The sequence below is a fragment of the Anneissia japonica genome, unplaced genomic scaffold (genome assembly GCF_011630105.1).
Source record: "Anneissia japonica isolate Jap-2015-1 unplaced genomic scaffold, ASM1163010v1 scaffold1606_len605190_cov180, whole genome shotgun sequence".
NCBI classification, from domain to species: Eukaryota; Metazoa; Echinodermata; class Crinoidea; order Comatulida; family Comatulidae; genus Anneissia; species Anneissia japonica.
Window position 1 is genome coordinate 116,535 of NW_022749369.1, and position 14,366 is coordinate 130,900.

At 36.3% G+C, this 14,366-nt stretch overlaps 2 protein-coding genes across 3 annotated transcripts in view; both read left to right on the forward strand.

The window, feature by feature from the left end:
• LOC117121087 (adhesive plaque matrix protein 2-like) overlaps nucleotides 1–7,574 on the forward strand; it is a 16,622-nt gene extending 9,048 nt beyond the window's left edge. For both annotated transcript variants that reach the window (XM_033266189.1, XM_033266188.1), the window contains 5 exons: nucleotides 2,423–2,539; nucleotides 3,046–3,159; nucleotides 3,756–3,869; nucleotides 5,615–5,731; nucleotides 7,442–7,574. In XM_033266189.1, the coding sequence (XP_033122080.1) occupies nucleotides 2,423–2,539; nucleotides 3,046–3,159; nucleotides 3,756–3,869; nucleotides 5,615–5,731; nucleotides 7,442–7,566 (587 nt within the window). In that variant the 3' untranslated portion in view covers nucleotides 7,567–7,574. The remainder of the gene's footprint in view (nucleotides 1–2,422; nucleotides 2,540–3,045; nucleotides 3,160–3,755; nucleotides 3,870–5,614; nucleotides 5,732–7,441) is intronic.
• Nucleotides 7,575–10,725: 3,151 nt separating this feature from the next.
• LOC117121079 (hyalin-like) overlaps nucleotides 10,726–14,366 on the forward strand; it is a 15,526-nt gene continuing 11,885 nt past the window's right edge. Inside the window, exons 1-6 of the mRNA XM_033266181.1 lie at nucleotides 10,726–10,735; nucleotides 10,986–11,096; nucleotides 11,530–11,772; nucleotides 12,869–13,108; nucleotides 13,445–13,687; nucleotides 14,226–14,353. Coding sequence (XP_033122072.1) covers nucleotides 10,726–10,735; nucleotides 10,986–11,096; nucleotides 11,530–11,772; nucleotides 12,869–13,108; nucleotides 13,445–13,687; nucleotides 14,226–14,353 — 975 coding nt within the window. The remainder of the gene's footprint in view (nucleotides 10,736–10,985; nucleotides 11,097–11,529; nucleotides 11,773–12,868; nucleotides 13,109–13,444; nucleotides 13,688–14,225; nucleotides 14,354–14,366) is intronic.

Sequence of the window (14,366 nt, forward strand, 5' to 3'; positions counted from 1 at the left end):
TCATTAAAACACACTTCAAATGTCGGGAAAGCTAAATTCCCGCCATCTAGGAATCAAACTTTACACCGGTGGAGAACCCCCGGACCACCCTTTCTTTTTGGGATTTATCGATTCATGGAAAAGAATACGCATGCAACTACTCATTTATTTATGTATGTATACACACATAAAATAAAAAATGAGAAAAATTTACCTGACTGTTTTAAAGAGGGGAAACCTTGAATTTTGAAGAACTTTAAAAGCCATTGAAAGACATTTAAGAAGTCTGGAAAGCTCATTTCCCGCCACCTAGAAATCGAAATTTTCTCGGGGGAACCCGGACCCCCTCTATCTTTGGAGTTCATTGATTAATTGAATCCTTTTCAAGAGGGGGGGGGGGGAACAACCTTGAATTTTGAAGAATTTGAAAGTCATTAAAAGACACCTCAGAAGTCGAGACAGCTCATTTTCCCGGGGAAGAACCACAGGACCCCCCCACCCCTTTCTTGGGATTTATCGATTCATGGAAAAAAAAATCGTATGCAACTACTCAATTGTTTTGTGTATATATACACACATAAGGCCTATCTACTGTAATAACAATGGGAAAAATTTACCTGACCGTTTTCAAGAGGGGGAACCTTGAATTTTAAAGAACCTAAATTAAAGTCGCTAAAAGATACTTCAGAAGTTGGGAAAGTTAATTTCCCACCATTTAGAAATCAACATTTTCCCGGGAAGAACCTGGTTCATTGATTCATTATAATTATTTTCAAGAGAGGAAAACCTTGAATTTTGAAGAACTTAAAAGTAATTAAAAGACACCTCAGAAGTCGGGAAAACTCATTTCCCGCCTTCTAGGAATCAAAATTTTCTCGGGGGAGAACCTCCGGACCCCCCTTTCTTTTCGGGATTTATCGATTCATGGAAAAAAAATCGTATGCAACTACTCATTTTTTTGGTGTGTATATATACACACATAAGGCCTATCTACTGTAATAACAATGGGAAAAAAAAATTACCTGACCGTTTAAGAGGGGAAAACCTTGAATTTTGAAGAACTTAAATTAAAGACGCTAAAAGATACTTCAGAAGTCTGGAAAGTTGATTGCCCACCATTTAGAAATCAATATTTTCACGGGAAGAACCTGAACCTCCCTTTTCTCTTTGGGTTTATTGATTCATTATAATAATTTTCAAGAGGGGGAAACCTTAAATTTTGAAGAACTTAAAAGTAATTAAAAGACACCTCAGAAGTCGGGAAAACCCATTTCCCGCCTTATAGGAATCAAAATTTTACTGGGGAAAACCCCCGGACCCCTTTTCTTTTGGGGATTTATCGATTTATGGAAAATTCGTATGCAACTACTGAATTTTTTTTTTATGTATGTATACACGCATAAGGCCTATTTACTGTAATAACAATGGGGATAATTACCTGACCGTTTTCAAGAGGGGAAAGCCTTAAATTTTGAAGAACTTAAAAGTAATTAAAAGACACCTCAGAAGTCGTGAAAGCTCATTTCCCGCCTTCTAGGAATCAAAATTTTACTGTGGAAAACCCCCGGACCCCTTTTCTTTTGGGGATTTATCGATTTATGGAAAATTCGTATGCAACTACTCATTTTTTTTTATGTATGTATACACACATAAGGCCTATTTACTGTAATAACAATGGGGAAAATTACCTGACCGTTTTCAAGAGGGGAAAGCCTTAAATTTTGAAGAACTTAAAAGTAATTAAAAGACACCTCAGAAGTCGTGAAAGCTCATTTCCCGCCTTCTAGGAATCAAAATTTTACTGGGGAAAACCCCCGGACCCCCTTTCTTTTTGGGATTTATCGATTCATGAAAAAAATAACTACTCATTTTTTTAAATGTATGTATACACATATAACAGGTCTATTTACTGTAATGAGAAAGTTTACCTTACCGTTTTCAAGAGGGGGAAAACCTTGAAAACAAAGTCATTAGACACCTAGCTCAAAAGCGAGAAAGGTCATTTCCCGGCATCTAGAAATCAACATTTTCCCGGGGAAGGAATGTTGACCCCACCACCTAGATTTGATTCCAGATCTGCATGATTCATATTCCCATTCATCTTATAAGTGGGCCCCCTCACTTTGAAAAACGTTCCGCCGGCCGTGTATTATTATTATTACTATTATTATTATTGATGTTGTTGTTGTTGTTGTTGTTATTATTATTATTATGCCTATTATTATTATTATTATTATTATTATTATTATTATTATTAGCCTTATTATTATTTTTATTAGCCTATTAGTATTTTGTGTCAATGTATTGGTTACATGTTTAAGTAATCTCAGGTTTATCATTTTAAGCTATGAAGTTTACTATGAGTGTAAGTCAATCAGACTCAGCAATCATTCTGCCAAATCAGAATACAGTATTATAATTTCTGTGTTGATTGTCTATCTAGATGATCCGTGTTCACCAAGTCCTTGTGCAAACAATGGCGTTTGCCAAATGAATGGAACAGACAGCTATGTATGCAACTGCGCTGGAACTGGATATGTTGGAGATATCTGTGACATGGGTAAGATAAAATAAGAATAATTAATAAAATAAAGAACCTGATAATATACAGTACCAGAAATATTAGAATATAAAATATTATTGCTATTATTGCTGCTATAATAATAATAATAATAATAATAATAATAATAATAATAATAATAATAATAATAATAATAATTATAATAATTATTATTATTATTTGTTATTATAATTGTTATTATTTTTATTGTTGTTATTATTATTTTTATTATTATTATTATAATCATCATCATTTTATTATTATTTAGCTTATTGTTATCATTGGATAATCAAGTTTCAAAAATATTAGCTGAATTATTGTTATCATTGGATAATCAAGTTTCAAAAATATTAGCTGAATTATCAGTCTCCTTGGCATTAATATAAAGTTGCTGAGAATGAATCAAATATCTGGAATAAATTGTCTGTTAAGCCACAGATTCTTGATCCGTCTATTATTTTTGATTTACCATTGTGTTATAATTTACTGAATTTCTTCATTTCAAGATGATCCGTGCAGTCCGAATCCCTGTAACGGAGGTGTTTGTAGCAGCAATGATTTGGTAACAGCAATCTGCGACTGCTCCGGAACAGGAATGCAAGGAGACTTTTGTGAATCAAGTAAGTGAACGGTGTTCCCCGCATTTTTTTTTTTTTTTATTTAATTCTTTTAAATTAGTAAAGTAGTGGGTAGTCTCAATATTTTTTTTTTATCTATTTTGTTTTTATTGTGTACATGCTGGTAAAAATAGTAAAAAACACAACATCATAAATTAAATAATAAAATGTAAATATTTTGAAGATAAGAATAAATACAATATAAATGTAACATAAATTAATATAAATAATAAATATTCACAAATAAAAAATGATGAAAACTAAAGGCGTCCGCATATGAATAACAATAGGTAATACCGCTTTCATCCAATAGAATTTAATTAAATGTGGGCCTACTACTCGCATTTCATGTAAATTTATTTCTAATGATATCTTTTAATAATCAATTACAACAAACCAATGGTTCCCTGAAACCCCTGAAATAATTGTGCAATCGCACACCCCACACAAAAAGGCAATTTCACGGGGACGAGAAAGAGAAACATAATTTAAGTAGGGTTGAATCAGCCACCTGCATGAGTCATCTGGTGAACAATCTGGTTTTTTTTTCATTTATCATTGATACCAGTCATTTATTACTAATGTTTGTATTTTTCCAGATGATCCATGCAGTCCTAATCCGTGTAACGGAGGTATTTGTACTAGTCCTGACAACGTGACAGCAACTTGTGACTGTTCCGGGACAGGAATGCAAGGAGACTTGTGTGAATCAAGTAAGCAGTGGTGGCGCCAGAGGGGGCTGGGGGGCTATACCCCTCCCCCGTCGGGGAAACATAGCCCCCCTCCCCCTCCCCGACGGGGAAGACGATAAATTTTGTCGGGGAACAAACAAATAAAAAAAAAAATTACATGTAATATTCGTGTAGCCACCATATTGTTTGTGTTAACTTTTCATCATCATCACAACAAAATAACTTGCGTTCTGTTATGACAAATGCTCAATTAGATAGCCTCATGATGGTTGGAATACTTCGTGATAGGTGAAGCAACCTCGACCATGACAGAGTGGTTGACAGATTTCATGCAAAATTTCCAAAATATAGAATTTCACTTTCAAGAATGAGGATTTGAAATTAAATTAGATGGTTACATTGCATACTCTTTGTTTCTTGCTTTATTCAAAATGTTTTGGTTTTGGAAGCTGATTTCAACATTAGAAAGCATAACCTACATGAAGTCATATGTAACTATCAAATAAGTAATAAAATTTCGCCATAATTCATCAAATATCCGTGGCTTCCAGGGAGCTTCGCCCCCTGGCCCCCACCGGGGGCCCTAGGCGGCCCCCTGGCCCCAGCCAAGTGAGACTCGATTCGCTGCACTAGTCCCCCCCCCCGTCGGGGCCTTTAGCCCCTCCGACGGGCAGGTCCTGGCGCCACCACTTTAAGTAAGTGAACCAGGGTGGCACCAGGATTTGCCCGACGGTGGGTGGGGTGGGGCGAGGTCCCCGACGGAGGGGAGTCGACCAATTCCCCGACGAGGGGTCAGATTTCCCCGATGAAAGCAAAGTGGGCGTGGTCAAGCTTCGATTGAAAGTTTTCGAAAGTGGTCCAGTGGGCGAAGACCCCAACAATTTTGACAATTTGTGGGTTATTTAATCGATTTTAGAGTCCACTAACATGTAGAAAATACATATTTTTTTCTCCCCGACGAATTGTGCTTTTTCTCCCCGACGGGGGGGGGGGGGTGGCGAGTTCTCCCCGATGGTAAGGAGATCCCCCCCGCTGGCGCCACCCTGAAGTGAACGGTGTTGCCCACATTTTTGTCTTTTATTTTAAATTTTATACTTAATATCTATTATTGCTGTAGCTCATTCCCCATTTTCTTCCAACTCAGATCTTTTAGCTGTTACTTCATTGCGTTTTTGACAGAGAGGTAATTGTTAGCGCCAGAATATGATTTTGTTCTATTTGTGTGCTATTTTGTGTTTTGCTTCCCATATATTTGTAGGATGATGGTGTTTGTTAAACCACCACTTTGGTTACCGTTATAGGGTTGAGAGCTCTTCAATTTTTCCAGTAATCAGAGCTTTTGCGATAAGTTGTCATTCTAATAAATGGATTCTGCGAAGTTACAGTTTACTTGAATGTGCTTTATGTTGCCCTTGGTTAAGTTAGTGTGAGAAGCGGTATATTACCAGGCTACCAAACGGTACATGCAGACCTCGGGACGTGCGTAAGTAGTGCGCCCGGGCCAGGCGAGAGGTTCGCGTGTACAGTAATGTTCCTGGTTCAAATCTGGCTCACCTCTCGGCTCCTCGAGTAACCCTCACATAATTATGAGAGTTAGGCGGGATAGCGGTTATGTGGTAGGCCCTACTGGCGCCACATTATGGCCTCCGCTGGTCCTCTGGAGCTCAGAGACAAAATGTTTAATTCCAAATTAGGAATAATGTTTAAAAAAAAATTAAAAAAAACCATAATCAAATATAAGTTTGAGATATTTTATTTGTTTTCAGATGATCCGTGTTTTCCTTTACCCTGTATGAATGGAGGATTATGCACAGACAATGGGAATGACACTTATACGTGTGACTGCAGTAATACCAACTATTATGGCACTGACTGTGACATACGTAAGTTCTTGATCGTATCAAAGAGTATAAAACTGCAAGAGGTCCGACTGCCGGGGATTTTTTGAACGCAATCCTATTTCAAAAAGTACTACCCAAAAGGGGCGTGGCCTTTAAAAGACGTAAAGTGCATGTGTTCAATACGAACGCCTTTAACGTTCTTATGAAGGACACGCCCCTTCGTGGGAGTACTTTTTAACGTTCCATTGCCTGTACACAAAATAAGGGCAGTCGGACGCCTTGCAGTTTTATAGTTATACTCTTTGATCGTATCTTCTTAATAATTGCAACACTAGATGCCGCTACAATACATATTATTATTTATACTCCCACTTCTCAAGGGTCCTCATGATTTTCAGCTTTCTTTTGCTGTTTTACCTTCATTAAGCAAAGTTCACCACACACATGATTAATATAATTATTGTTGTTATTGCTGTTGCTCTTGTTTAATTTGATATAATTTATTGCGGGACCATAAGGCATCATGAACTTTAGTGGACGACGAGAGTTGCTGGTACTGGGTTACCGAGTAGCACAGACTCGAAGGGACCCTTAGGGGCGAAGAAAGTCATTGATCGAGTTCCTAGTCCAAATCAAGCGCCTTGAGCATCTTACATTAGATGGATATTTGCGCATATAAAACTATACTATTATTATTATTAAACAATTTGATTAAAAAAAAAAAACTTTCAAAACGAAATGAATAACTATATCAGGGATTGCCTTCTAAATCCCACAGACAAGTATATAACATCAGATCTCTAACACTCAAACAATTAACTTAAGACAAATTTCTGACATTTGATCTTATCAGCGAAAATATAAACAAATAAAAAAATGTATAATACTAATTATTTGGAATATAAAAATTGGAAAAACATAGATGTGCTGAATTTAGAAGTCAAAATGTATTAATACGTACACGAACATAGGAGCAGGTAAAGCTGCTGTCACACGGTCAAATTAGTACAGAAATTTTGGTTCAGTTTTTCATTTTGACAGGAATATGTAGACACTTGATATTCCCTTGCCACACTATTAAAATTTTGATAAATAACTTGTTACCTCATAGAAATTTTAGTCTGTTTTCAATCTAAATAAGGGTGTACTGATACGGGATCTATTCTTATGCAGACCATTTTCCAATAGTCTATACTTTCTATGCTGTGATTGCAGTGGCGGAGTTCAGAAGACCCTCCTCTGAGAAGAAATGTAAAAAAATAATAACACTGGGTCCTGGCTTACAAAAGGCAGGCTAACCTAGGTTGGCAGATCGGACAAACTAGGCTTAGCCCAACTAGTCTTCAATTAAATAAAAATAAAAACATGCTTTTTGGCTCGATGTCGTAATAATTTATGTACGAAAGTGTGTTCTTCAGGCCTATCTTCTCATTGATGTATAGAAGAAAGACTATGTATCCAACTACTCAATATTGTACGAATATAGGCCTAATAATATATTGCCTATGTCTTTGATTTTTTTTCTCTATGGTATAGGCCTAAAAATACAGTACTGACCTTTTTTAGGAGGGGGAAGACCTTGAATTTTTGAAGAAATTAATGGTCATTAAAAGACACGTCAGAAGTTGGGAAAGCTCATTTCCGGCCATCTAGGAATCAAAAATTTCCACTCACCACTTACATATTTACATGAATGCCATATGTTACCTAATGATTTCAAGTAATTATCGTATTTTGTTATTAAATATTTAGGTAACCCGTGTTCTGGGGCAGCGTGTATGAACGGAGGCACTTGCAATGACCTAGGCAATGGCACCTTCTCTTGTAACTGCACTGATGTTTACGAGGGTGATACATGTGACACTTGTAAGTATTAGTAGTCTTTTAGTATACAGTATTACCAAAGAGTATGAAACTGCAAGAGGTCCGACTCTTGGTTTCGTTGGAACGTAATCCTGTTTGAAAAATATTACCACGAAGGGGCGTGTCCTTAAAAAAAAAAGTTTCGAGAAAACTTTGAATTCTAATAGGGCGCCCCCTATCTGCTGGTAGTACTTTTTGAGCGTTTCATTGTTTGCATACAAAGTGAGTGCAGTCGGACCGCTTGCAATTCTATACTCGTTGATATTACTGGCACTGAGTGCCAGAGCATTCATTAGTAAATGCTTGCTCAGGACAGACACCTACTTCTGGGCTTCATATCCATCTATTTAGGCCTCTTCCATTTGATATAATGGATGATATATTAAAAGAGAACTAGCAAAATGATTTTTTGTTCTAGAGGTGAATTTTGATAAGCCATTTATAATATAATCAACCTTAAAATCGTTTTTTGGCAATTTCTTATGGAGTTATAGGTCATTATATACAATTTAATCGTGACGTCACTGGCGAAAAAAGTAACAAAAGATTGTGTAAATAAAACTGCGTAGGGTATCCGCCGCGTACGATCTTTGCGTGCATGCTGTAACCATAGGTGTAACTCTTCTGTTGACAACCGCTGATGCCGTCATAGGCCTATTTGCAAGTTACAACAACCATGGTTACAGCATGCACGTAAAGATCGTACTCAGCAACTACCCTACGCAGCGCTATTTACACGATTTTTTTATTACTTTTTCGCCAGTGACGTCACGGTAAAATCGTATATAGTGGCCTATAACTTCATAAACAATTGCCAAAAAACGATTTTAATGTTGATTCTATTATTAATGGCATATCAAAAATCTCCTCTAAAACAAAAAATCATTTTGCTAGTTCTCTTTTAAGCTTATTGAATGGGGGTATTTTTGGGTCCGTGTAAGGCGGACCCAGAACCTCACTGCTGTTGTTGTTGTTGTTAATATTACCAAACTTTAAAAGTGTCCAGCGTAGCCAGTTTTGAACGGATGTGTAGGAAATTTTTTACACATAATCTAGAAGATTTTCCAACAAACGTCCATGGTCCTTTTTTGAAGTTTGACCCCAGTGTTCCCCCACACCTTCAAAACTAAACAGGTTTCATCGAAGGACTGTACATTACTGCCATTACCACTAATAGGATATGTTGCATAGGTGGCGCGGTCGGTTAGCCATGTCTCCTAAGGGAATAAGAAAACTGAAGGTCGTGAGTTCGAATTTCGTCTTGGTATTCTATTTTATCTTTTTTTTTTTCAATTTTCAGACATTTTGTTTTTTATTTATTTTTTAAAACTTATTTTTATTATGAACCCCTGCCGAAAACCCAATATAATAACTTACGGCACTTTGATTTAAGCAGGGAGTTGTTATAAATATCAACTCCCTGATTTCAGCATGTTTTAATAGTGTCAACAAAAAACCCCGTCTGAAAGGTACATACACGAAGCGTTAAACGCTGAATAGAGGTAACCGGTGAATAGTTTCTCATATATATGTATATACATATATATGATATATGATATACATATGTATATAATATATATATACACAGATATGATCTTCTCCATTCGTCAGTTGCAAGAGAAATGCAGAGAACAGAGAAAGCCCTTACACCTAGCTTTTAGTGACCTTACTAAGGCATTCGACCTGGTTAGCAGAGATGGTCTGTTCAAAATGTTACGACTTATAGGATGCCCTCCCAAGTTCTTGGACATTGTAAAATCCTTCCATGATGGCATGATGTGTACTGTCCAGTATGACGGGTCTATGTCTGAGGAATTCAGAGTTAACAGTGGAGTTAAGCAAGGTTGTGTGCTTGCACCAACCCTCTTCGGCATCTTTTTTGCATTGTTAATCAAGCATGCTTTTAAATCTTCGACGGAGGGAATATACCTTCATTCCAGATCCGATGGCAAAGTTATTTAACATCAGCCGTTTTAAGGCCAAGACAAAAATATGGAAAGTACTCATCACAGACATGCTTTTTGCAGATGACGCTGCAATCGTCTCACATTCTGAAGCTGACCTTCAAACATTGTTGGATCAATTCACAGCAGCATGCGATCTCTTCAGTCTAACCATCAGTCTGAAGAAAACTCAAGTGATGAGGCAAGGTACTCCTGTTCCTCCATCTATCAATATAAAAGGCCATCAACTGGATGTTGTACATCAATTCACTTATCTAGGATCCACAGTCTTAGACAGCCTTTCACTTGATTCAGAAATAAACAAACGAATTGGCAAGGCAGCCATTACTCTCTCAAGACTCAGCAAGAGAGTGTGGGACAACAATCACTTAACAATTTCCACTAAGATAGCTGTTTACAAGGCTTGTGTAATTTGCACTCTGCTTTATGGAAGCAAGTCTTGGACAACATACTCAACACGGGAAAAGAAACTAAATGCATTCCACATGAGATGTCTACGCCGTATTCTTGGAACTTCATGGCAACAAAAATTAACAAATACTGATGTGCTGTCTAAAGCAGCTATTCCATCAATGTTCACCCTGCTTCGCCAACGTCGCCTTTGTTGGCTTGGTCATGTTTGCCGGATGGAGGACGGCCGTATTCCAAAAGATCTACTCTACGGAGAACTTGCTTCTGGAAATAGAAGTATAGGTCGTCCACAACTTCGTTTTAAAGACACATGCAAACGTGACATGAAAGTCCTAAACATGAACACAGACACCTGGGAAGCGATTGCAACCAACAAAACATCATGGAAGCAAGAACTATCTTTTAGTCTGGAAAGAGGCAAAGTCGCCATTCATAAAGAACAAGCTGAAAAGCGGGAAAAAAGGAAATTATGAGAAAAACAAACACCAACTGACCAAAACACAGCAGTGTTCAAATGCCCGGGCTGCAACAAATTATGCAAGTCCCGTATAGGACTGTACAGTCACACCAGACGCTGCTCCCTGTCAACTTCAACAGGCGCTTCTCCATAGTCTGAAAAGACTGACGGATGCCAATGATAATGATGCCGAATTATATTATTAAATTTAACGTCATAAGCATAGACTCGTATCTAGGCCTAGGCCAGGATGGCTGGTCTCACTCGGGCCATCATGCGCCGTCACATGTGTAGCACCAACGCCACAGCCAACTCGCTAAACGCCACACGGTAAATGTGTGATGTTTTCAGGTAATTTAACGGTTCCTTGGGCAGACAGTACTGTATAATTATGTATGACGACGTCTGCAGAATTTGTTTACAAGAAAGCCAATTTTGTAAGAACTACTACTAGCAATACTGTTTAAGAACCTATGCTGACAGTTGTGCTATCTTGTTGAATGTTTTACAGTATATAAAGAAGTAAGAGATGGGTTTGTTTATATTTGCTGCTGATTTGGTGGAAGATTAATAAACAAATGAATGTATTGATTGTTTTTAGATAATCCGTGCTTACTAGAGCCATGCGTGAATGGTGAATGTTATTTATTAAATAACATTGCAACCTGTGATTGTACTGGAACTGGATATGGTGGTACTGCCTGTGAACAAGGTAAGTCTTCAGGTTCTGTGAAACGTCTCTTACAAAAAGAATGGCAAAAAGCAAACCCTTCTTCTATTGATCTATTCCTTCGTTCATCCTTTCTTCTGTGTACGTACACCCGCCTACTTTAAGGATTTTGGTACTATAAAGTCTGATAATCAGTGTTTAATTTGTGTTTTATCGGAAGTTATTTCTTTATTTGATCCTTATAAATAAGCTATAAATATATTTTGATTGATTTTTTAGGGTCTTTCATGACAAACAGTATATCTTTAAAATTTAAACAACTCTTTCACTTATCGCATTTACACGGTATGCCTCATTTATATTTTTACAAAGGCATATCCGGATTTTGAATCGATGGTGTTTTTATTTAAACATGACAATAAAAAATAACATGTAATGCATTAAAAGTATAATAATTGTAAAATTTGTTTTTAAGATATTGAGAATCCAGTTCTAACATGCCCAGGCAACTATTCCGCCGACACACCACCGGGAGAAGCAACCAAAACTGTAGAAGAATTCAACGTTACAGTTGAAGATAATTCTGGTGAAACTCCTGTAATTACCTCCGATTTTCCAGTTAATGGTACATTTGGTATTGGTCTCACTGTGGTTACATACCAAGCAACTGATTCTTCCGGTAACGGAGGAATGTGTACTGTTACAGTCACTATATACGGTAAGTACTAAAGTATAAAAATACGCTATTATGGACAGCTATTAATTTCAAAATTGTTATAGGCCTACAGTAATAAAATCAACAGTAATAAAACAAAATTAAGGCAATACTTTTCTGCCCCAAAAATATGCCCCTAATAGTGGTGTCTCCAAAACTAGGGTACTAATATTTAGAAGACAGGAAACAATTAAAGTGCTTTCTTAATGACAGGTGGAATAAATACCATGAATGCACATATTACCTTTAAAGAAGAAAAACATTCTGATTTATGATTCAAAATTTTTTAAATTGTGAATGTTATAAACCATTATTATTTTCAGCCGATTATATTTTGTGATGGGGAAACAATGTTGACTTCTTAAAAAGTTTTAAACGTTCTTTTTTTGCCATAATAAAGTCAGAATTGTTTTTTTTATGACTATTATTATACTGACATGCAAACATTACTTAGTATTGCTTATCTATTGTACGAAATAAATAAATATTTACTGTGTATTTTATAAAGTATGGAATATGGAATATAAGGGGGAATTATTAAATTTTAATGCAATTTGATGACTATACTAAATATTAAAATCTATTTGTTTCATAAATATAACAATTTCACAGTAAAATGCTGTTGTTATATAGGGCCTACTCTATAATGTATATTATTAACAGCATATCAGTAGCCCTTCAGTTGAAGCAAGCGGAGACATTAATATAAGACATACACAGGCATGCAGCATAGTAGGCCTACGGTCAGCCAAAATAGTGGTTGCCACTCTCTGTGCCTTGTAACGTGGAGATCCCTTGGTATTCCTTTGTGTGTCAGCTGGGGGACTCAAATGCAAGGCCTTCTAATTCGAGACCACTTTGGGACCTAAAAAATTGGGGTGGTCTTTGGATTTGTTCTCCACTTATACCACGTCTGGTTATATTTTGTTACTTTATATTGTTACCGAATCTAAATAAATATAAAATGAGTCTTCTGATTTTTTTGGATTTTTCTTGGTGTTCACCCTGTAATCCATAAGGTATTAGGATAAGTACACAAACGTACACAATTTATAATGATTGATTGGATGATGTTTTAAAAGCATTTTCGTTTTTTAAGACATGGAAAATCCAAACATAACCTGTCCAACAAGTGAAACGGTAATGACTGATGACGGTCTACCAACTGCAGTGTACAATTACACAGTGGTCGTTTTAGACAACTCAGATGAGGACATATCACCTGTATGTTCCATGCAATCTGGTTTTCCTTTTCCAATTGGTGAAACAATAGTGGAGTGTAATGCAACAGATTCATCTAACAATTTTGCTTCATGCAGTTTCATGGTCGATGTTGAAGGTAAGACAAGACGGAATATAATTTCTTTCAAATATACTTTTATCATCATTTATAATTATTGTTATTGTTGTTGTTATTGATACGTACTATAATACTTATCACAATAGTTTTGTAAGGTAACATTTAGTAGGTACACAAAAAGAAACATTGATTTAACTGTTAAATTGGAATTCATATCAACACAAAGTAAACTTTTCTGATGAAACTCTAAATTTCATAATCTACTCTTTCAACTTCATCATTCAACTGTAGAGGTTGATATTTATAATGTTTGCATTAGGCCCTATACATTTTATGTTGAATAAGGCACAAGGAACTTTATTATTTTTGTCACAGACCAGGAACCTCCAGTCATCAATTGTCCTAGTAACATTTTCATGCAGAGTGCTGTTGGAGTTTCCAGCTTACTTGTAATCTGGGACCAAGTGAACGCAACTGATAATTCACAAAATCCGCCTACGATTACATCCAACTACAACAGCAACGATTCCTTTCCTCTCGGTATAACAGAAGTAAACTTTAATGCAACTGACGGTTCTGGGAATTTAGCAAATTGCTCATTTACTGTTACAATTGAAGGTAACCATACATAGTTCACTCATATAATTTAACAATACGGCTGTTTTTTTTTTAATTATTGAAAAAACATATGGTCCTTTTAACATTTATTATATTTATTATTGTCATTGTTTCTGACAACAAAAAACAACTCCCCTCCCTAAGCCTCATACAGAGATGAGGAATTTAAGAGCGCGGGACCTTGTCTGTCTATGCAGACGACCTAAACAACTGGGCCATTGATGCTTTGCTGGGAATTCAAATCCAATTAAAGCAACTAAAGCAAGTGTAGTTAGACAGCACCTGACGCATGGCAAATAACAGGTCAATATGACCGCATTATAAGCATGACAACAAGGCAGAATCCCCAAAAAGATACTTTTATTATAGCGTTACCGTAAGACGATTTATCTCTATTATCATGATTTATATAATTGTATATATCATTATTATATATTGTTTTGATATGTTGTTGGTCTATTTCATTGTATGATTGCCGTTTCTATTCTGGATGAGTATAGGCCTATTATTATCATGAAATATTTTTTTTGTTCTGTAGCGTATAGAACATTCTTGATTGTGATAGAATTCAATGCAGTAGACGGTGTACCATACAGTTTCACTGAAGCACTTTTAAATTCCTCATCAACCCAATATATCGAGCTAGTTTCAAAATTGTGTGAATCGGTAAGCCTATTTT